Source organism: Schistocerca gregaria, chromosome 9 (assembly GCF_023897955.1).
Source record: "Schistocerca gregaria isolate iqSchGreg1 chromosome 9, iqSchGreg1.2, whole genome shotgun sequence".
Classification (NCBI taxonomy): domain Eukaryota; kingdom Metazoa; phylum Arthropoda; class Insecta; order Orthoptera; family Acrididae; genus Schistocerca; species Schistocerca gregaria.
The window spans coordinates 99,509,213-99,533,679 of NC_064928.1; the positions used below are offsets into that span (position 1 = coordinate 99,509,213).

The following is a 24,467-nucleotide window of genomic DNA, read 5'->3' on the forward strand; positions in this document are numbered from 1 at the left end:
TCAGGAAACATTCCTCACACACAAAGAAAGGAAATATGTTATGTGGACATGTGTCCGGAAACGCTTACTTTCCATGTTAGAGCTCATTTTACTACTTCTCTTCAAATCACATTAATCACGGAATGGAAAGACACAGCAACAGAACCTACCAGTGTGACTTCAAACACTTTGTTACAGGAAATGTTCAAAATGTCGTCCGTTAGCGAGCATACATGCTTCCACCCTCCGTCGCATGGAATCTCTGATGCGCTGATGCAGCCCTGGAGAATGGCGTATTGTATCACAGCCGTCCACAATACGAGCACGAAGAGTCTCTACATTTGGTACCGGGGCTGCGTAGACAAGAGCTTTAAAATGCCCCCACACATGAAAGTCAAAAGGAGAGTGTGGAGGCCATGTAATTGGTCCGCCTCTATCAATCCATCGGTCACCGAATCTGTTGTTGAGAAGCGTACGAACACTTCGACTGAAATGTGCAGCAGCTCCATCGTGCATGAACCACATGTTGTGTCGTACTTGTAAAGGCACATGTTCTAGCAGCACAGGTAGAGTATCCCATATGAAATCATGATAACGTGCTCCATTGAGCGTAGGTGGAAGAACATGGGGCCCAATCGAGACATCACCAACGATGCCTGCCCATACGTTCACAGAAAATCAGTGTTGATGACGTGATTGCACAATTGCGTCCGGATTCTCGTCAGCCCACACATGTTGATGGTAAAAATTTAAAATTTGATCACGTTGGAATGAAGCCTCATCCGTAAAGACAACATTTGCACTGAAATGAGGATTGACACATTGTTGGATGAACCATTGCCAGAAGTGTACCCGTGGAGGCCAATCAGCTGCTGATAGTGCCTGCACACGCTGTACATGGTACTCTTCATACAGTGACGTGGTCTACGTTACCTTGTACAGCAGCAACTTCTCTGAGGCTGACATTAGGGTTATCGTAAACTCCACGAAGAATTGCCCCGTCCATTGCAGGTGTCCTCGTCGTTCTACGTCTTCCCCAGTCGCGAGTCGTAGGCTGGAATGTTCCGTGCTCCCTAACACGCCGATCAATTGCTTCGAACGTCTTCCTGTCGGGACACCTTCGTTCTGGAAATCTGTCTCGATACAAACGTACCGCGCCACGGCTATTGCCCGTGGTAATCCATACATCAAATGGGCATCTGCCAACTCCGCATTTGTAAACATTGCACTGACTGCAAAACCACGTTCGTGATGAACACTAACCTATCGATGCTACGTAATGATGTGCTTGATGCTAGTACTGTAGAGCGATGAGTCGCATGTCAACACAAGCATCGAAATCAAAATTACCTTCCTTCAATTGGGCCAACTGGCGGTGAATCGAGGAAGTACAGTACATACTGACGAAACTAAAATTATCTCTAACATAGAAATTAAGCGTTTCTGGACACATGTCCACATAACGTCCTTTCTTTATTTGTGTGTGAGGAATGTTTCCGGAAAGTTTGCCCCAACCTTTTTGTAACACCCTGTATTTACCCTGCACGTACAAGATGTATGAGATGATTCCAGAATGAGATTTTCACTCTGCAGCGGAGTGCTAGTTCTGCATGTTTCGCAGAAGAGCTTCTGTAAAGTTTGGAAGGTAGGAGACGGATACTGGCAGAAGTAAAGCTGTGAGTACCGGCCGCGAGTCGTGCTTCGGTAGCTCAGTTGGTAGAGCACTTGCCCGGGAAAGGCAAAGGTCCCGAGTTCGAGTCTCGGTCGGGCACACAGTTTTAATCTGCCACGAAGTTTCATATCAGCGCACACTCCGCTGCAAAGTGAAAATCTCATTCTGGAAACATCCCCCAGGCTGTGGCTAAGCCATGTCTCCACAGTATCCTTTCTTTCAGGAGTGCTAGTTCTGCATGTTTCGCAGAAGAGCTTCTGTAAAGTTTGGAAGGTAGGAGACGGATACTGGCATAAGTAAAGCTGTGAGTACCGGTCGTGAGTCGTGCTTCGGTAGCTCAGTTGGTAGAGCACTTGCCCGTGAAAGGCAAAGGTCCCGAGTTCGAGTCTCGGTCGGGCACACAGTTTTAATCTGCCAGGAAGTTTCATATCAGCGCACACTCCTCTGCAGAGTGAAAATCTTATTCTGGAAACATCCCCCAGGCTGTGGCTAAGCCATGTCTCCACAGTATCCTTTCTTTCAGGAGTGCTAGTTCTGCATGTTTCGCAGAAGAGCTTCTGTAAAGTTTGGAAGGTAGGAGACGGATACTGGCATAAGTAAAGCTGTGAGTACCGGTCGTGAGTAGTGCTTCGGTAGCTCAGTTGGTAGAGCACTTGCCCGTGAAAGGCAAAGGTCCCGAGTTCGAGTCTCGGTCGGGTACACAGTTTTAATCTGCCAGGAAGTTTCATGTATGAGATGATTAGACAGTTTTTTATCCAACTGTAAACTCTCATCTCGAAGAAGCATCTTATAGAGTTCCCGTGCTGCAATAGGATCCTTAGTGCAATGGCGAAAACCGTTTGTGTATTGGAAAAGTTTATGGTCTTTCATGACGTTGAATTACGGCTGCAGTTTGTTCTATTTGTATTGTCCTTACCGTTATGTAAGTCGAAGAGTGATCTTGTGCTGCTTCAAAGTCAAAGCACCGTATTTCGATTTCAGTATTCTTTCAAAATTTTGTGCACGACGAATCACCTAAAGCTTGCGCCGCAGATATTCCCGAAATGGAAAATGCTATTGATGTGTGGTTTTCACAGAATGGATTGGTAGTTAGGGGCTCGTATTGTTAGCCAGCCAACAGTTGTAATAATACTTAGAAAGTGATTATTTTGCCAACATACACTCTTTAAGTAAAACAATGCCTATTAACATTAATATGCTAAAATTAGGGCAAATGAAAATTTATTGATGCTTGTTGCAGGATTCTAGTGCGAAACGTATACGAGATATCGTATTTTGAAAAGTTTCCGCACCTACACTTGCTTGTGCCATTCAATCTGCCTAGTGGCTAGAAGCGAAGTTATGTTTGTATACAATATACTTGAGAGTTCCTTGAGCGCATCGCGATATGCTTGTCAGTTAATGTGTGACATTCCAATCAGTCTTGAGTGGACAATAGGATTTACCAACACAGAAAACGCCGACATGCTCATGCTGTATCGAGAGTGTAGGAAGAATGCAGTTCTTTCTTGTACGGTGTTCACTGCAAGATATTCCAATAGACGTCAACCATCTCGGCAATTAATCAACCTGCTACGTGAAAGTACTAGTGTAACAGAAGCAAACAACTGACGGCAGAAAAGGTGGAACTTAATTTCCTCGCCGCTGTAGCAGTTGATCGACACGTTAGCTCCCGAGAAATCGCACGAAATAGTGACAAGAGTCAGATACGTGTCCTAAGCTTTCTCCACTGGTATAGGTTCCACCCCTATCGCAAATCTACCGATCAAGATCTGCATGGAAACGATTATGAGAATCGTGTTAAATTGCTCCAGATGTATCACATATCTTGTTTACAGACGAAGCCATATTTGCTAATCATGGCCAGACAGACCGCCAAGTTGACAATCCCCGTTGGCTTCGTCAGATGGAATGTCAGTTTCCATGGAGTGTAAATGTGTGGTGTGGGATAGTGAACCAGCAGCTCATAGGCCCGTTTTTCATAGACGGAACACTGAACACGCAGAAGTATCGCAGCCTCCTTCGTCTGTAGAACCTGTAGCAACAACATAATGGCTGTCCAGCCATTGTGCTCTAAGTAATGCAGCATGTCTTCACGAATTGTTTCCCAATCGTTGGACTGGATGCAGAGCACCTGAACCTTGGCCAGCCCGTTCCCCGGATTTGATGCCTGTAGAATTTTTCTTTGGGGAAAGCTCAAAGTCGCTGTCTACGAGGACATACGAACTACACCAGGTGATATGCAACAACGTATTACGGTAGCCTGCTCGGACAGCTCGGACATCTCCACTCATAGGCTAGCATGTGTGCCGCAGTCGTTCCATACCAGAGCGTAGGCGTGTATTGCCAGTGATGGTGGTCATTTTGAACACAACCTGTGATGGTCAGTTGTCTCGTTACTGGTCAGAAAGCACATAACTTCTCTATGCGCTTGTGTTGTTCTTTAGTGTGTGCTACCACAAATATTGTGCCCGCCTTGCTAGCTGCCCTGTCTAACACGCTGTTTCCCGAGTGGGAAGGCGTACGGTCCCTAGCACGAATCCTCTCAGCGAGTTAGTCTCGAGAGGTCCGGTGTGCCGTCCAGTCTGTGGATGGTTTTCAAAGCAGTTTTCCATCTATCTCGGCGAATGCGAGCTGGTTCCCCTCCCCAGTTACACAATCTCAGCGATTGCTGCGCAAACACTTTCTCCACTTACGTGTACACCATAATTACTCTAACACGCAAACGTTTGCAGTTAGACTCGTCTGGTATGAGACGTTCCAGCGGAGGTCCACTAGGGGCCGAACCGCACAATAACCCTGGTTTCGGTGTGGGGCAGCGATGGGGTAGGTGGACTGCTATAGCCTGTTTTGGGATTGTGTACCACTGAGGACTACGGTGGGACGAAGCATCTCTGTCGTTTCTAGATCCCTGGTTTAATACACTCCTGGAAATGGAAAAAAGAACACATTGACACCGGTGTGTCAGACCCACCATACTTGCTCCGGACACGGCGAGAGGGCTGTACAAGCAATGATCACACGCACGGCACAGCGGACACACCAGGAACCGCGGTGTTGGCCGTCGAATGGCGCTAGCTGCGCACCATTTGTGCACCGCCCCGTCAGTGTCAGCCAGTTTGCCGTGGCATACGGAGCTCCATCGCAGTCTTTAACACTGGTAGCATGCCGCGACAGCGTGGACGTGAACCGTATGTGCAGTTGACGGACTTTGAGCGAGGGCGTATAGTGGGCATGTGGGAGGCCGGGTGGACGTACCGCCGAATTGCTCAACACGTGGGGCGTGAGGTCTCCACAATACATCGATGTTGTCGCCAGTGGTCGGCGGAAGGTGCACGTGCCCGTCGACCTGGGACCGGACCGCAGCGACGCACGGATGCACGCCAAGACCGTAGGATCCTACGCAGTGCCGTAGGGGACCGCACCGCCACTTCCCAGCAAATTAGGGACACTGTTGCTCCTGGGGTATCGGCGAGGACCATTCGCAACCGTCTCCATGAAGCTGGGCTACGGTCCCGCACACCGTTAGGCCGTCTTCCGATCACGCCCCAACATCGTGCAGCCCGCCTCCAGTGGTGTCGCGACAGGCGTGAATGGAGGGACGAATGGAGACGTGTCGTCTTCAGCGATGAGAGTCGCTTCTGCCTTGGTGCCAATGATGGTCGTATGCGTGTTTGGCGCCGTGCAGGTGAGCGCCACAATCAGGACTGCATACGACTGAGGCACACTGGGCCAACACCCGGCATCATGGTGTGGGGAGCGATCTCCTACACTGGCCGTACACCTCTGGTGATCGTCGAGGGGACACTGAATAGTGCACGGTACATCCAAACCGTCATAGAACCCATCGTTCTACCATTCCTAGACCGGCAAGGGAACTTGCTGTTCCTACAGGACAATGCACGTCTGCATGTATCCCGTGCCACCCAACGTGCTCTAGAAGGTGTAAGTCAACTACCCTGGCCAGCAAGATCTCCGGATCTGTCCCCCATTGAGCATGTTTGGGACTGGATGAAGCGTCGTCTCACGCGGTCTGCACGTCCAGCACGAACGCTGGTCCAACTGAGGCGCCAGGTGGAAATGGCATGGCAAGCTGTTCCACAGGACTACATCCAGCATCTCCACGATCGTCTCCATGGGAGAATAGCAGCCTGCATTGCTGCGAAAGGTGGATATACACTGTACTAGTGCCGACATTGTGCATGCTCTGTTGCCTGTGTGTATGTGCCTGTGGTTCTGTCAGTGTGATCATGTGATGTATCTGACCCCAGGAATGTGTCAATAAAGTTTCCCCTTCCTGGGACAATAAATTCCAGGAGTGTACATACATACATAAGGACACTTACATGAAGTATTTGGTCTCACGCTTTTCACAGTATAGCAGATGTTAAAATACAGCTTTCGATGCTCTGTGTTGTGTCAAGTAGCATTCTGTATGAGATATATAAAAAGGTAACACACCCAATTCACATCTCATTTGAATACAATTAAGAGGAATCTTTAATTACTGGTAACGTACACTACTGGCCATTAAAATTCCTACACCAAGAAGAAATGCAGATGATAAACTGGTATTCATTGGACAAATATATTATAGTATAAGTGACATGTGCTTACATTTTCAGGCAGTTTGGGTGCATAGATCCTGCGAAATCAGTACCCAGAACAACCACCTCTGGCCATAATAACGGACTTGAAACGCCTGGACATTGAGTCAAACAGAGCTTGGATGGTGTTTACAGGTACAGCTGCACATACAGGTTCTACACGATACCACAGTTCATCAAGAGTAGTGACTGACGTATTGTGACGAGCCAGTTGCTCGGCCACCATTGACCAGACGTTTTCAATTGGTGAGAGATCTGAATAATGTGATTGCCAGGGCAGAAATCGAACATTTTCTGTATCCAGAACATGTGTTTGTGCACTATTCTGCTGAAATGTAGGGTTTCACAGGGATCGAATGAAGGGTAGAGACACGGGTCGTAACACATCTGAAATGTAAAGTCCACTGTTCAAAGTGCCGTCAATGCGAAGAATAGGTGACCCAGACGTGTAACCAATGGCACCCTATACCATCACGCCTTGTGATTCGCTAGTATGGCGATGACGAATACACTGTTCAAACGTGTGTTCACCGCGATGTCGCCTAACACGGATGCGACCATCATGATGCTCTAAACAGAACCTGGATTCATCTGAAAAAATGACGTTTCGCCATTCGTGCACCCAGGTTCGTCGTTGTGTACACCATCGCAGGCTCTCGTGTCTGTGATGCAGCGTCAAGGGTAACAGCAGCCATGGTCTCCGAGCTGATAGTCCATGCTGCTGCAAACGTCGTCGAACTGTTGGTGCAGATGGTTGTTGTCTTGCAAAACGTCCCCATTTGTTGACTCTGGAATCGAGACGTGGCTGCACGATCCTTTACAGCCATGAGGATAAGATGCCTGTCATCTCGATTGCTAGTGATACGAGGCCGTTGGGATCCAGCACGACGTTCCGTATTACCCTCCTGAACCCACCGATTCCATATTCTGCTAACAGTCATTGGATCTCGACCAACGCGAGCAGCAATGTCGCGATACGATAAAGCACAATCGCCATAGGCTACAATCCGACCTTTATCAAAGTCGGAAACGTGATGGTACGCATTTCCCCTCCTCACACGAGGCATCACATTAACGTTACACCAGGCAACGGCGGTCAACTGCTGTCTACGTATGAGAAATCGTTTGGAACCTTCCCTCATGTCAGCACGTTGTAGGTGTCGCCACCGGCGCTAACCTTGTGTGAATGCTCTGAAAAGGTAATCATTTGCATATCGCAGCATCTTCTTCCTGTCGCTTAAATTTCGCGTCTGCAGCACGTCATCTTCGTGGTGTAGCAATTTTAATGGCCATTGGTATCATCGATTTCAGGAAATGTACAGAAAAATTTATTATTTCATTTGTGTAGCTATCTGACAACAATCACATAGAAATGTTAATGTTAAAATCAGTTCAGTCATAGGGAAAGAATTGTCAAAATTAGATTATTTCATAAAATGTGTAACTTGATGTTTTCGGTAGACATCTGGCTAACTGGTGCACTCAGAGAGATTTTCTTTCTGTAATTGTATGATTGAGCTCTAGAACTTTCTAGACTGCGCGGCTGGCCGGCCTGGCAAGGGTCGCCATAGCATGTCCTAACAGAAACTCGTCTTAACCTTGTGGCAAACACGACGCTATGACTCGGCTGATGACCCAGTAAGATTTCATCAATGAAGTTCTGTGAGGAAGTCTTCATTGGCGTACAGTGAACGGAGCGTTCTAGAATGTCGAGAGGGCTCGTCGAGCGTGCTCCTCTGGCCTATGTTGCAGGAGACGTACACCAAAGCGCTGCCGTACCTGCAGCCGCTCTTCGTGGGCTCAATGATGCTGGCCGTGTGGGGCACCAACATGACGGTCCGCGTGCTCAACAGCATCCTGAGCGACTTCAAGGCGACGGCCAAGTTCATGTCCCTGCAGCTGATCGTCATCCTGGACGTGCTGCAGACCTCGATAGCGAATCTCATAGCCAAGAACGTGCCCTGCACCGTCCCGCTGACGCCCACTACGTGGGCCAACTGTGAGTACCACCTGTAGCCATTCGTTTGGGCGCTGGAGGGGCAAGTCTGCGACGGTCGCCGAGGTTATCTCTGTATGTACCAGGCTGACTGGCTTACTCACTCTCTGACTCAACATCGACTAACCCGACCCGCTTAGGACAGAAACTTTACATTTTGATAAGGTGTGGGTCTTCCATTGTAGGCGTCATTCAAAGTTTTTGAAATTCTCTCTCTGAGGCTACACTGACCCTACGACTTATCTTAGAAAAAAGATTAAGGAAAGGCAAACATACATTTCTAGCCTTTGTAGACTTAGACAAAGCTTTTGACAATGTTGATTGGAATACTCTCTTTCAAAGTCTGAAGGTGGCAGGGGCAAAATACAGAGAGCGAAAGGCTATTTACTATTTGTACAGAAACCAGATGACAGTTATAAGAGTGCCCGCATCTCGTGGTCGTGCGGTAGCGTTCTCGCTTCCCACGCCCGGGTTCCCGGGTTCGATTCCCGGCGGGGTCAGGGATTTTCTCTGCCTCGTGATGGCTGGGTGTTGTGTGATGTCCTTAGGTTAGTTAGGTTTAAGTAGTTCTAAGTTCTAGGGGACTGATGACCTAAGATGTTAAGTCCCATAGTGCTCAGAGCCATTTGAACCATTGAACAGTTATAAGAGTCGAGGGGAATGAAAGGGAAGCAGTGGTTTCGAAGGGACTGAGACAGGGTTGTAGCCTATCCCCGATGTTATTCAATCTGTATATTGAGCAAGCAGTAAAGGAAACAAAAGAAAAGTTCGGAGTAGGTATTAAAATCCATGGAGAACAAATAAAAACTTTGAAGTTCGCCGATGACATTGTAATTCTGTCAGAGACAGCAAAGGACTTGGAAGAGCAGTTGAACGGAGTGGACAGTGTCTTGAATGGAGGGTATAAGATAAACATCAACAAAAGCAAAACGAGGATAATGGAATGTAGTCGAGTTACCTCGGGTGATGCTGAGGAAATAAGATTAGGAAATGAGACGCTTAAAGTAGTAAAGGAGTTTTGCTATTTGGGGAGCAAAACAACTGATGATGATCGAAGTAGAGAGGATATAAAATGTAGACTGACAATGGCAAGGGAAGCGTTTATGAAGAAGAGAAATTTGTTTACATCGAGTATTGATTTAAGTGTCAGGAAGTCGTTTCTGAAAGTATTTGTATGGAGTGTAGCCATGTATGGAAGTGAAACATAGATTTAAGTGTCAGGAAGTCGTTTCTGAAAGTATTTGTATGGAGTGTAGCCATGTATGGAAGTGAAACATGGACGATAAATAGTTTAGACAAGAAGAGAATAGAAGCTTTCGAAATATGGTGCTACACAAGAATTCTGAAGATTAGATGGGTAGATCACATAACTAATGAGGAGGTATTGAATAGAATTGGGGAGAAGAGGAGCTTGTGGCACAACTTGACTAGAAGAAGGAATCGGTTGGGAGGACATGTTCTGAGACATCGAGGGATCACCAATTTAGTATTGGAGGGCACCGTGGAGGGTAAAAATCGAAGAGGGAGACCAAGAGATGAATACACTAAGCAGATTCAGAAGGATGTAGGCTGCAGTAGGTACTGGGAGATGAAGAAGCTTGCACAGGATAGAGTAGCATGGAGAGCTGCATAAACAAGTCTCAGGACTGAAGACCACAACAACAACAACAACATCTGTGAGGGAGTGCAATAGGGGATGAAAGGCTTTCTGAAAAATGTCGTTATTAAGTCAGTTTCGAAGTTAGACCTATGAAAACTATTGTTTGGTTTCTCAGTCAGAAATAAAGAAATACGTGTTTCAATATTTTTGGAAATTTAACCCCTGTTGGGGTGGAATAGACGGCGAAAATTTTTTAAAATAAATCATGATTTAAGAACTACTAAAGCGTTTTTAATAGAGGAATAAAGATTTTATGAAATATTTCATTATAAAATCATTCTTAAAGCTAAATGTATGAGAATTTGATTGTAGCTTCGCAGTTGGAAAAAAATACATCTTTCACTGTTTTTGGAAATTCAGACCCAGAGTGGGTGGTGAAATAGGGCCAAACTCAATCACTGAGACATCATTGCATAGTCCAAACCGCTAAGTATAGAAACTTAAAATTTCGAGAGGGTGCAGATCTTATATTGTAGGCATCGTTTAAGAAGGGGTTGTCAAAATTCCTCTCCTAAGGCGGTGAAATAGAGGATGGAAGGCTTTTTGAAAATATGTTTATATTGAGGCAATTTGGAAGCTATAAGTACAAAAATTGGTATTTGGTTTGTCAGTCAGAAATGCAAAAATACTTACTTCAGCCGTTTTTGAAATTTGAACATTAAGGAATAAAATAGTGGGTGAAATTTTTTAAAAAATAAATCAGTATTAAAGAACTACTAATGCACTTTTAAAGTTACAGCTATGAAAACTGAGATTTGACTCCTCAGTTAAATTCAACTCCTAAGGGGGCTGAAAAAGAGGGAAAAAATTGTAGGAAAACATTTAGCCAAAACTTTTAAAGCTAAATCTACGAAAATTGTTATTTCATTCTCTGTTAGATAGAAAGAAATATCTGTTATGGGATGAAAGTTTATATGATGGTATCACCAAAAGAACTGATTAACAAAGACTTTAGACTCCAATAATAGAACAACTATTTGATCAGCAGTACATTCGGAAAAGATCATGCTTCTACAGCCTTAATTAGCATGAATAGTTTAGAAGTTGCTTTAATTTTTAAACAGCATAAATGAGGCAACTGTATCAGCAATAGCCATTTGTTTGGATGTGGACAATGAGGTCATTCTGGGTGATCCAAGATGATGATGGCCAAGCAAACAACATGACCTGGAATATTGTTATTTTTCCTCACCCTCCCCGTCTCTCTGAAACAATCTTTTGTAGTTCAAATGCATCTGCATCTGCAGAAATTTATCCAAGAGGTACAAGATTCCAAAACTGCCATTATAGATATATCTGATTTGATAAGTCTGAAGGTGAGTCATGCCTATTTCTCTGTAGGTAGATTACTTTGATACTAACATGCGACCATATTTATTATGAACAACACCATTAGATGCAGCTTATTCCACACAAATTTGTGAAAGATAAGACATGATGTGACTACACTTTTTTACTGTGACATGAATAACAGAAGTGAGTAAATTTTTTTAATATATTCTTGATTTTAATTTTTGTGATCTTGATGTTGCTCTAACTTTTGATATTGTTTTACTATCAGGTAGCTTGAAAATGCTGAAGAGACGAAATTAACAAATAGAAAAGTCATGAAATGAAGTGTTTATTTCAAAGCAGAAACGGCCTACACAGGAAAATGATTTCCCTCAAGATATTTTTAGGGTATTAATATAGTAATGGATATTACCTTCTTGGGTTACTGATCCTAAATCACAACATTTTCTATCAATTGAAATGAAACTAGAAAATATTCACAAGTATTTATTAATGATGTCAGGTTGAATGGGAAAGGTCGAAAAATTGGGAAAAAAGTGAAATTCGTGTTGGATACTAACAATTAAAACTAAAAGGAAATTCCACTGAGTAATACTCCTCAAAGCTGAAATACAAGAAATAGGTTTAAAATCTTTATTTGAATTTGAAGTCATCTGTGGCGGTATCTGTTTACAAAGCCTGATCATGCTAATGGATTTCTGGCATTTTTTTCAGTTCTTCAATTTTTTAATGTGAACTGAAACAACCAACCTTAAAAGTGTTTTGGAGTTACTTTTCTGTGTCGACTGCATAATGTGCATCGCAGGCCCAACATATGACTAAATGGCTGTCAAAAACTTCCCAAAATTATCTTCACATTAGCCTGTAGAACTGACTCTTTAACAGCCTACCACTGATACAAGACTTTCTTCACCTCCTCATTTTAACACCATCTCATGCACCATGTGAACTTGTTTGCCGAATTGGTAACACTCTGAGTGCATGCTGCACTGTGTTGAACCTATAGAGATTGATAAGTCGTCAACTTCTGGTGAGAACATCTTTCTGACCTTAGTATATCACACGTTTTCTTTCCCATCTGTTACATTTGGGTATACAGATGAAGCATGACTGAAGAAACATGCAGTATAATACGAAAACATCTCCCATTCTGGACACCATTCCAGTCCTCCAAGCATCACTGGGAATCGAACCTAGGTCCTCTGCATGGTGTTCAACTATGTTGACCACTTGACTGCGGCAGCACAGTATAATATGGTCATTTCTTTCAGCTACTACGTTACCCCTAACATATAAAACTGAAGAGGAGGCATTTGCTCTCTGTAGCCCCTCACACCACCCCTGTTTGTAAACACCTTTGGCCAAAGGCATCAAATATTTTTTGCAATATCTGTCATGTAGGCTCTGAGGAGTTAGATCACTCTGAGAGTGTCTCAGTGATAGCCAAAAACGCATGCAGCAAAATTTTGCTGATTCTCCCTTTGTGGGTCAACGTCAAGCATCAATTTACGTATCCATTGGGCATGGGAGAGGTGTAAGCTCTGGAGTAATGAGTGATCTCATTCTCAGTTAGCTACAGTTAATGACAAAATTTGTATTTTAGAAATTTTTGGATTTCACCTTTTGCATGTTCAGCGCATTTTGATGACCTGTTGCTAATGCGAGCCCCCTTATGTGGCAGTGGTTGTGTCGACACTGGTGCTGGTGGAGATGGTTCCACTGAGTCTTTGGGCCCGTTCGCTCTACTGCCGTCCCACGCCACCCATTACAGCGCTTGTGGATCGCCATGCTAACACGTCCAGCGGTCCAGAATCTAATGGGCACATCGAGCCCATAACCACGTACAGGAGCTGTGTCATTCTGACTGAGGACTTGCCGCCTGTTCGCAGCGTGACCATGGATGGGGTCGACTCATCATCCACGGCCTAGACACTTCCAGCGACCAATCTGTTCTTGGTTTCATCGTCAACGATGGTGAGGCAGACGACTGATCAGTCCCAAAGGGCAAAAGTTCCAGTGTTCTAAGTGTAACATAAAAACTGTGATTTTGTCCAATGTTGGGGAACAATTGTACACTTCAGTGTGCAGTGGACTCTGACAGACACACTATTACTCCTTGAGAACCATTCTAATTATGTTAATGAACTGAAATGTGACCTTCAGCATTGCATTAGCATTTCAGAACAAATAAGAGATTAGATGCACTGCCTACAATTAATCATAATGCAAAAATATCAGCGATGTTCCTTATTGTCATGCTGATCACGTGATAGGACTAATAATTTTATTATTATTATATCTAATTTCAAACTAGTGTGACTGTGAATGTACATCTGTGTCAGTGTAAATATGAAAAAAGACTGTGAATCTTAATAGGCAATATATCCAGTGACAGAGGTGGTCTTGAAGATACTGCAGATGGAGATCCACTGAGGCTTTGGGGCCAGTCCTGTTAGTATCACTGGATGCACACTGCATGTAGCTTTCCAGGTTCCATGGAGCATGTCAAGATTTTAGCTACATGTTGCAGGAGATGCATCGTCCTAACCAATTACCTGTCATCATAATTGACTCATAACGTGTATGGCATTGACTGATCATCCATAGTCTAGCATTCTCTAGAAATTGTAGGCTTGCTGGTTTGATCATCAGCTATCCTGTGTCATGTGAAAGGAGAGTAAACTGTCCCACCGGGCAAAGGTTGCGGTACTATGAAGATTTCATCCATTACTGTAGAACAGTTGAAAATCTTCACATTGTAGTATGTACTTGTAGCAATGTTTTTACTTATTGAGAACTACCTTTATTGGTTGATAAACTAAAATGTGTAACTGAGTGTTTCAATAAAGAAATAAGAGAAGATTCTCAAGCTGCATCGAATTGTGATGAACATAAATTGTGAACAACCATTATTTTCATGCTGATTACGACTGTTTGTGATTGACTAATAATTTTTACTTATTATTACCCAATCTGACTGGGTGTACTGGTGGTCTAGTTGGTGGAGTACTAGACTCTGGCACTGTAGGAGCTGCCTTCAATCTTGCGTAGGAGTGGGGATTTTTCCTCGCTCCAGAATGGTTCCAGGTCCAATGATCTGCTACAAAACTCAGTATGGGTATCATTACTGGTACTAAAAGATGCTGGGATGATGGGCTCTCCATCCTCCCCATACACCTTCCCCCCCACTCCATCCCATAGCGCTCCAGCAAACAAAACGTCGCACCCTACTACCTGCAGTCAAATTGGAAGCCCATTCATGGGTTGAGCGCCACATACTTTACTTTCACCACTCTAACTGCAAATCATTACGACTGCATATCTCTGTCACTGTGAATGTTGACAAAATTTCAACATTCTTCATATTCAACAAAAGTTGTTCCATGATGTATTAACTGTACCTTCCACATTACATGACAGCAGTAGTCTTGGCAGTATTGGTGCTTTAAATATTTGTATTGAAGCTGTATGATTTTGCTTCTCCACTAATATTCAATACAACCCTGCAGAATGGTCTCGACTTCAGCTGGCATCTCGAGCTCATAGTCGCATACTACAGGAGATGTGTGATTCTATCCAAGGGCCTGCCATATGTGTGGGTGCTTAACATGTAGAGGGGTAACTGATCTCCACGACCTAACCTCTTCCATGGATTGTTGTCCTATTGGCTTAATCATCAATGTTCCTTTGCCAGCGGAGTAAACAGTACCCAAAGGTCCCAGTACTGCATAGATTGCTCAAAAACTGTTCATAGACAATTTAAGTCTTACCTCTTATTCTAGTCCATTCGCCTCCTTCATAAAATTCTCTTTTAATCCCCTTGTATCACAGTGGCGGTCTTGACGATGTAGTTGGTGGAGGTGGTTCCACTGAGCCTGTGGGTCTTTTCCTTTTACTGACATCCAACACAGCCCGTGACAGTGCTGTTGAAGCACTATGGAAACACCATAGCGAGCAGCCCAAAGTTCACCATGCATGTCAAGCCCATAGCCAGTGACTATTGGAGGTGCATCATCCAAACCAAGGACTTGACTTCTGTGTGAACTCTCAACCTACTGACAGTCCACAAGCTAGCCTCTTCTAGGAACGTTCGTGTGTCACCAGAGTATTAGTCCCATTAAGTGAAAGTTAAGTACTGTAAATTGCTTAAAATTGTGGTTTTGTCCACAATTGCGAAGCAAAGAGACACTCAGGTTGTAGTGCACATCTGTGGTAAAGTTTTTTCTCATTCGGCGCCATTTCTATTAGCTAATCAATTCAAATATGGAGTAAAGTGCGACTACTATATTTCAATAAAGAAATGGGATGAGACGCGACAGCTGCCAGGAACTGGAATGGGGCTACACAAGAAAAACAATTTTTATTTGATACCTATTTCCTGGTCTTCTTGCTGCGCCGGATTAGTTTGTATACTCAAGATTTCAACGATTTATTCTGCCATCATTGTCAGGAGTTAACAGTCGGTGTACCAGTTGGTTACAATTAAAGTGTAGCTATTCATGGAGGTACAGTGTGGGCTGTAATTATCGCGTAGCATCGATATTTTGTAGATATAGTAACACGTTAATGCGGAAACGGTTCGCACTGGAAAAAAATTAGTTCGAGTTTTGGCCCCCAGGTGCAAATCTGGTACTGTACGACATCTCATCAATGTCTCTTGTGCTCATATTGAGCAAATTATATAAGCAGCAATTAATAATAAAATCAGCATTATGCCTTCCCCCCCCCCCCCCCCCCCCCCTTGTGTGACCTCTTCTGCCCACATCCTGTTCTTAATTTGTTATATATGGAAACATTACTATACATATTTCTTGCATTCATAGCGACAGATTTGCACCTGGTGGACAAATTTTTTCCAGCACATATCGGTTCCGCATTAACGCATTAGAATATCTGCCAAGTTTCACTGTCATATGATAATTACAGCTAAAATTGGACGGCTGTGAATAGCTGCACTCGAATTGATTATAACCGCCTTATAGTGGGTCCTGTCGTTATAAAGTTGGCATACAGACTAATTTGATGGAGTAAGAAAAGAAACATTGATCCAAGAATGTCGCCATATATAACTACATTCTCAAACAGTTTTCCTGTCACACTGATTATATCTGTTTCTGATATGTCTAATAAATTTTTCCATCAGAGATCCAATTGCAAATCAATGTGTCTGTATATTTAAATAGTGGGATGTATACAAATCATTGAGATTTTTTTACAGACAGCAGTTGGTGTTAAGATGTTCACACAACTTTCGTAACATATTCCTCACATAACGCCCCTGAGTGGCAATGGTGGTCTCAGTGTCGATGATGGCGACTACGGCGCCATTGAAGCGTTTGTCGCAGGGGTTGTCACTCAACGTGCAACACGCTGACTTCATCTACCCAGTGCTGCTGAATGCTGAGAATCAATCCGACTTGTGCATATGGCACATGTGCCTCAATTTGGTATACACGACTGCTTTGCGCTCCAGTGTAAATTTACGGAGCAAACTGCATAGCACATGAGACTTTTCAAAATGGACAAAGAGCTGAAGCGTTCTCAAGCACAGGATGTCGGCTGCATCTGGCGCTCAAATGAAGCAGTTTTTGTACGAAAATCGAAGGGAATAAAAAACCTCTGTTATCTCTATTAAAACGCACTTTTTCTTTCTTGTCCATACTTTGGTCATTTCGTACTGTCTGTAGTATACGTAAATAAAAACAACAGTATCCATAAACGTATTACCAAGCAAAAACAATGTTCCATGACCAGCCAATAAGGACATAATCTTACACAAGTTCCATTACCAATAGTGCGACACGAATTTATAATAGGCTTCCACATAAGATAAATATTATTTCATCATTCCCACTTTTTAGTGGAAAGCTAAGGTCATTCTGACTTCATCACTATTTTTATTCAGGAACAGAATTCTTAGGCTTGAAACAAGAAAGTAAAAAATATCTTATTGTGACATGTACAAGCCCTCTTGTAGATAAAGCGTATCGAAAGAAACTTACTCGTTCACATAACAACGAATATTACTCAGCATACTTCTGTTGAACTAATAAGGTCCCAAAATCTTTTAGGAAACATGAAGGTGAATAAAAAAATTAGAATTAGCAAGTACAATATATGGCATTACAAAGAAAAAATTATATGTGTAAAGGTTATTAGGTAGTACTTTTTACGTAATAGTCCAAGGCTATGTTGAGTTGTCTATCTTCCGATTTCGCACTCACACAGTCCGCTATCCGCAAATAATGTAAATTTCGGGTTTTTACCTTTTATTCTTCTGGTGATTTCTTATAAGGTCTATTATACCGCCACTCCTTTCAATTGTTATTCCCGTGTTAGCAAAAAAAGGAGACGAAACTTTTGCTAAGTCTTTTTGGTTCAGAACTGACATTTATTACAGTAATTGATTATGAGTTAATTCATACACCCGGACATATTCCACACTGTGTACTTTACACATAGATTACACAAAATACAGCTTCATCTTCTTATAGAAATCGAAAGGCTTGAACCACTCACATCCTTAACGTTAAAACACGAGGAGAGATCACCTCTAAAAGGTAACAAAATAGGAGCTTAAAGCTTCATTTTCTCTTTTTCAGTTATGATTCTCTGACGACTTGTGTGATAATATTGAGTTATATACATTATTTCCCTCACAACCTTCCGCTACTCACGCAGGTTTTGAGGACACATTGTACAAATGTACTCCACCAGTTCTTTTTGTTAAAAATACGTGTCTTCTCTATTTAATGATTTTATTTGTTTTTACGTTCTCTTCGATGCATGAGTAAATTCGTTAGTAATACTTTTGAAACGAGGGACGGAATCAAACACTTAATTTTTTAAACGCAAAATGAATTTTTGTCACTACACCCATTTATTACTCGCAACATGCTACATTACACAAGAAGTAATTAAAATATTCAAAATAACTTTAATGAAGAAGTAATCACAGTAAATATGTACAATAAAAAATCACGTACAGTTCTTACAAACAGCCGGCCGAAGTGGGCGTGCGGTTCTAGGCGCTGTAGTCTGGAACCGCGAGACCGCTACGGTCGCAGGTTCGAATTCTGCCTCGGGCATGGATGTGTGTGATGTCCTTAGGTTAGTTAGGTTTAACTAGTTCTAAGTTCTAGGGGACTGATGACCTCAGAAGTTGAGTCCCATAGTGCTCAGAGCCATTTGAACCATTTTTTTCCCTTACAAACAGCACTAGGTTTTGAATGTTCAATACACACCCTTGCGTTACATTTTGCACACACTCTTCGTTTTGATGTATTTCTTGATCTGCCACTTATTTTACAACGGCCTTTGCCCTCTTTTTTTAGTTTAGCTATTTCCATTTTTTCTTCTGAGTTCTCTCCTAACAACACCAGTCCTCTGTACGAGCCCTAATCTCTCTTATCTTATCTTTGTGGTCCTTCTGCGAAATGTAAGTTGGCGGCAGTAAAACTGTACTGCGGTCAGCCTCAAATGCTCGTTCTCTAAATTTTCTCAGTAGCGATTCACGAAAAGAACTCGTCCTTTCCTCTAGAGACTCCCACCCGAGTTCCTGAAGCATTTCCGGAACACTCGCGTGATGATCAAACCTACCAGTAACAAATCTAGCAGCCCGCCTCTGAATTGCTTCCATGTCCTCCCTCAATCCGACCCGATAGGGATCCCAAACGCTCGAGCAGTACTCAAGAATAGGTCGTATTAGTGTTTTACAAGCGGTCTCCTTTACAGATGAACCACATCTTCCAAAAATTCTACCAATGAACCGAAGACGACTATCCGCCTTCCCCACAACTGCCATTACATGCTTGTCACACTTCATATCGCTCTGCAATGTTACGCCCAAATACTTAATCGACGTGACTTTGTCAAGCGCTACACTACTAATGGAGTATTCAAACATTACAGGATTCTTTTTCCTATTCATCTGCATTAATTTACATTTATCTACATTTAGAGTTAGCTGCCATTCCTTACACCAATCACAAATCCTGTGCAAGTCATCTTGTATCCTCCTACAGTCACTCAACGACGACACCTTCCCGTACACCACAGCATCATCAGCAAACAGCAGCACATTACTATCCGCCCTTTCCAAAAGATCATTTATGTCGATAGAAAACAAAAGTGGACCTACCACACTTCCCTGAGTCACTCCAGATGATACCCTCACCTCCGATGAACACTAATCATCGACGACAACGTACTGGTTTCTATTACTTAAGAAGTCAAAAGCAATCACCACACGCATTAAGCCATTAATACCAGTTGGAGATGATACGATCAGTTCCTGTTTTGCAGAGCATGGTCGGCCACTGATGGATCCACAACTGTACACGCTCTTGCGTTCCCTGGTCCAACTGAATCCGTTGTCTACGCATGTCTTTCTTTAGGTCACCAACCATGTGATAATCAAATGGCGAAAGATCCAGGCTGTATAGATGATACTGCGAGGTTTCTTTCAATGTGGGCATTATCGTGCAACACGGTGCTTCTGTCCACGAGATTACAGCAGCCCGAAGGCAAACTGCAAAGCCAGCTGTGTAAACATCCCACATCTCCCTCGCCAAAGAAATCCAAATCTGTTCACACAAGTTCCGGTAAGGTCATTATGTCCTTCCTCATCGACTGCATGGGCTCTCTGCTCGTCAAGTGAACGAGCATGGAACCACAATCAATTCACAGTGCTGTGAAGACACATTGAAGAAACTGTGACGTGTCATAAAGTCAAAAAGCCCAGCAATTCCGTCGGACGGAGTCATCCTGTTGCACGCTAATGCCCGCCTCCACACTGCCAATGGGACAAAAGCTACACTTCAGCGATTTTGTTGGGAAACAATGGAACATCCTCCACACAGCCCAATTCATTCATCATGTGATTTTCACTTCATTCGTAACTTGGAGAAGGACATGCGTGGACATCGGTTGCAGTCAGATGAGGAAGTGCATGAATGAGTGCAGTTGATCCATTGATAGTAACCATGTTCTATGAAACAGAAATTGTTCGCCTCATCTCGCAGTGGGATAATTGTCTTAACGCATATGGTGATTATTTTTAAATCAAACACTTCCATGGCCCCACTGTGGCTGGTGTTCTGTATTCATTTGACTGTCACTTATAGATTTTATCAGTATGTGTTTAGACAGGGTCCCTCTGCTCGCCAAGTTCTCGAGCTTGGAATCACAATCAACGCACAGTGTTACGAAGGCACTTTGAAGAAACTGACGTCCCTCGAAGTCAAAACGCCCCGGAATGCCGTCGGACGGTCATCTTGTCGCGCGATAGTATTCGCCGTCACACTGCAAACCAGACAAAGGCTACACTTCAGCGATTTGGTTGGGAAAAATTACATCATCTTCCGAACAGTCCGAATCTTTCACTGTGTGATTTTCACTTCATTGGTGACATGAAGAAGGACATGCGTGGTTATCGGTTTCAGTCAGACGAGGAAGTGCATGAGTGAGCTGTCGTCAGCTGCCGACTGCGTTGTATGAAACAGGGAATGATAGTTTTGTCTCCCAGTGGGATACATATCTTAATGGGTGTGGAGATTATTTTTGAATCAAATCCTACCATAGTCTCATTTGGCTGGTGTTCGGTTTTCGTTTGACTGTCTCTTATAGATTTGATCAGTACCATGTTTAGAATATCGTTGATAAAAGTTGTAAAGGTGAACCAACGACTGGCTACAGGAGGCAAGATCAAATGAACACGGGATGTGATATTTATGCAGAGAATAGAGTGGACAGCTGTATCAAAGCAATCTTTGTACTGAAGAGCACAATAACAACATAAAGCATACTTGTACGTATGAATGGCTTAAGAAGCTAGCGGTCCATGGTATTCGGAACACTTGCGATCAAAGATTGCAGAAGGGGTAATAAACATTCCTTCAGGATTTCTAAAATCATTGGCGAACGTGGCAGTCAGGCGACTATTCAAGTTGGCGTGTAAAATCTATGAGTCTAGAGACATAGCACCAGTCTTTCAGAAAAATACCATCCACACAATCATATATAGGAAAATTGTCGTTTCAGCCTAACGGTTCAAGCATCCAAGCTGATAATAAGAATAATACATGAAAAACTGCTATAGGTTTGTTCGTTCACGAACGGATTGGCGTAAGTAAAGATGAAGCTACCAGAGAAGCAGTTCTGACATTGTGGTTGATGATGGATGCAAGACTGAAGAAAAATCGAGACACGTTCATTGGATCTGTCGACCTGGAAAAAGCGTTCGAAGATGTGAAATGGTGCAAGATGTTCAAAATTCTGTGAAAATTTTGGGTAAGCTGTAGGGAAAGACCGGTAATATAGAAAATGTATGAGAAACAAGGGGGAACAACAAGAGTGTGAGACCAAGAAAGAAGTACTCGAATTATAAATTGTTTAAGACAGGGATGTAGTCTTTCGCCCCTATTGTTCAGTCTCTACATCGAAGAAGCATAAAAGAAGGGTTCAAAACTGGGATTAAAATTCAGGGTGAAATGATATCAGTGATAAGATTCGCTGATGATATTGCTATTCTCAGTGAAAATTAAGAATTATAGGATATGTTGAATAGAATGAGCAGTCTAATGACTACAAGATATGGATTAATAGAAAATCAAAGAAAGACTGAAGTAATTGGAAAAGGCAAAAATGGGATCAGTGAGAAACTAAAAATCAGGATTGGTGGTGAAGAAATGGATGAAGATAAGGAAATCTGCTAACTTGGAAGCAACACATGATGGACGAAGCAAGGAGGACATTAAAAGCACGTTAGCTTAGGTGGAGAGGACATTCATGACCAAGAGAAGTCTTCTAACGTCAAACATCAATCTTAAACTGAGGAAGAAATTTCTGAGAATGTACTTTTGGAGTACAGCGTTGTATGCAAGTGAAACATGGACTGTGTGAAAACTGGAAACGAAAAGAGTCGATGCGTTTGAGGTGAGGTGCTACAGAGGGATGTGCAAAATTAGGTCGACATGAGGTTTCCCGCGAAATCGGCGAGGAAAGGAACATATGGAAGAGCACTGGAAAGAAGAAGGAACAGGACAATAGGAGATGTGGTAAGAAGGTACTAAAGGGAACAGTAGATGGTAAAAACAGAGATTGCAATATATCCAAGAAATAATTGAGGGCACAAGTGCTACTCTGAGAGGTAGAGGTTGGCGCAGGAGAGGAAGAAGCTGAATACCAGTCGAAGGTTTTAACCACTGTGCCATTTATCTGTTCTTTATACAGTCTCATTATGACAACGTATAAAAATAAGTAGGAATCACATTTTTTTTCGTGACTGAGTCCACAGCTACAATACATTTCTTGAAAGAAGACACTTTTCAGCTTGAAGCTGTTATTTATTTGAAAATAATACGTTATTTGTTGGGAAATTAGCTGAATTATGAACCCTTGAGTATTATAAAGCAATTTCGAGCGAAAAGTTTTTTGTGTTATGTTGACTCCTAAACAACCTATTAAGTACATGTAGAGTATTGTAAGGTGTTTATGAGTGGCTGGTTGATGCACACACGTCAATGAAGAGCCCTCCACGACTATTAAAATCTTCTTTCACACTTTTGATCATTTTGCCAGTAAGCCATGATGTGCGCAGCAGTGTGGCAGGTTAGAATGAAATTTTGTCACATACACTCCTGGAAATTGAAATAAGAACACCGTGAATTCATTGTCCCAGGAAGGGGAAACGTTATTGACACATTCCTTGGGTCAGATACATCACATGATCACACTGACAGAACCACTGGCACATAGACACAGGCAACAGAGCATGCACAATGTCGGCACTAGTACAGCGTATATCCACCTTTCGCAGCAATGCAGGCTGCTATTCTCCCATGGAGCCGATCGTAGAGATGCTGGATGTAGTCCTGTGGAACGGCTTGCATGCCATTTCCACCTGGCGCCTCAGTTGGACCAGCGTTCGTGCTGGACGTGCAGACCGCGTGAGACGACGCTTCATCCAGTCCCAAACATGCTCAATGGGGGACAGATCCGGAGATGTTGCTGGCCAGGGTAGTTGACTTACACCTTCTAGAGCACGTTGGGTGGCACGGGATACATGTGGACGTGCATTGTTCTGTTGGAACAGCAAGTTCCCTTGCCGGTCTAGGAATGGTAGAACGATGGGTTCGATGACGGTTTGGATGTACCGTGCACTATTCAGTGTTCCCTCGACGATCACCAGAGGTGTACGGCCAGTGTAGGAGATCGCTCCCCACACCATGATGTCGGGTGTTGGCCCTGTGTGCCTCGGTCGTATGCAGTCCTGATTGTGGCGCTCACCTGCACGACGCCAAACACGCATACGACCATCATTGGCACCAAGGCAGAAGCGACTCTCATCGCTGAAGACGACACGTCTCCATTCGTCCCTCCATTCAGCAATTCGGCGGTACGTCCACCCGGCCTCCCGCATGCCCACTATACGCCCTCGCTCAAAGTCTGTCAACCGCACATACGGTTCATGTCTACGCTGTCGCGGCATGCTAACAGTGTTAAAGACTGCGATGGAGCTCCGTATGCCACGGCAAACTGGCTGACACTGACGGCAGCGGTGCACAAATGCTGCGCAGCTAGCGCCATTCGACGGCCAACACCGCGGTTCCTGGTGTGTCCGCTGTGCCGCGCGTGTGATCATTGCTTGTACAGCCCTCTCGCAGTGTCCGGAGCAAGTATGGTGGGTCTGACACACCGGTGTCAATGTGTTCTTTTTTCCATTTCCAGGAGTGTATTTTTGTTGACTGGTGAAATATAATACAATTATAGATGACTGGTTCTTATGCTTGTAACGAAAAAAGTACAACCTATATCTGAATTAATTCACCGTACAAGTACACAAAGTTCAGTAACATACACCAGCATGAGTCTTGGATTAATAACGCACAACTTGCATTGCTCGGTTAACAGCTTACAAATTAAAAGAAAAAGAAAATTATTTGCTAACAAATGGAAGAAAACAAGATAATTTGACAAACCCAGGCTGGGGGATATCTTATCTCTAATAAAAGAAAGTATTTGTTTCTTGGAACCAACAGTACATCACATGAAATTACTTCTTTCAGATAATAATAATAATAATACAATTTTGAAATCTTCATTAATATTATATTCTATTCCCATTATGTAATTTAATACTGTTCTACCTGATGCCACAAAAATAGCTCTGTTTGCATCTGTGTAACTTAAATCATTATTTTCATGGATTTTTATGTGATTCATACACATTTCATAAGTATGTGATTGTAGTTAATACTA

The 24,467-nt window shown here is 43.2% G+C and overlaps 1 protein-coding gene and 2 non-coding genes across 4 annotated transcripts in view; all 3 read left to right on the forward strand.

Moving 5' to 3' along the window:
• The window catches only part of LOC126292243 (organic solute transporter alpha-like protein), a 156,696-nt gene extending 142,614 nt beyond the window's left edge, over nucleotides 1-14,082 (forward strand). For both annotated transcript variants that reach the window (XM_049986139.1, XM_049986138.1), the window contains exons 6-7: nucleotides 8,011-8,257; nucleotides 12,889-14,082. In XM_049986139.1, coding sequence (XP_049842096.1) covers nucleotides 8,011-8,257; nucleotides 12,889-13,136 — 495 coding nt within the window. In that variant the 3' untranslated portion in view covers nucleotides 13,137-14,082. The remainder of the gene's footprint in view (nucleotides 1-8,010; nucleotides 8,258-12,888) is intronic.
• Nucleotides 1,677-1,751, forward strand: Trnas-gga (transfer RNA serine (anticodon GGA)). Its single transcript has one exon. It is a non-coding gene; the product is annotated as a tRNA-Ser (tRNA).
• On the forward strand, nucleotides 1,977-2,051 carry Trnas-uga (transfer RNA serine (anticodon UGA)). The gene has a single exon. It is a non-coding gene; the product is annotated as a tRNA-Ser (tRNA).
• Nucleotides 14,083-24,467: the final 10,385 nt, after the last annotated feature.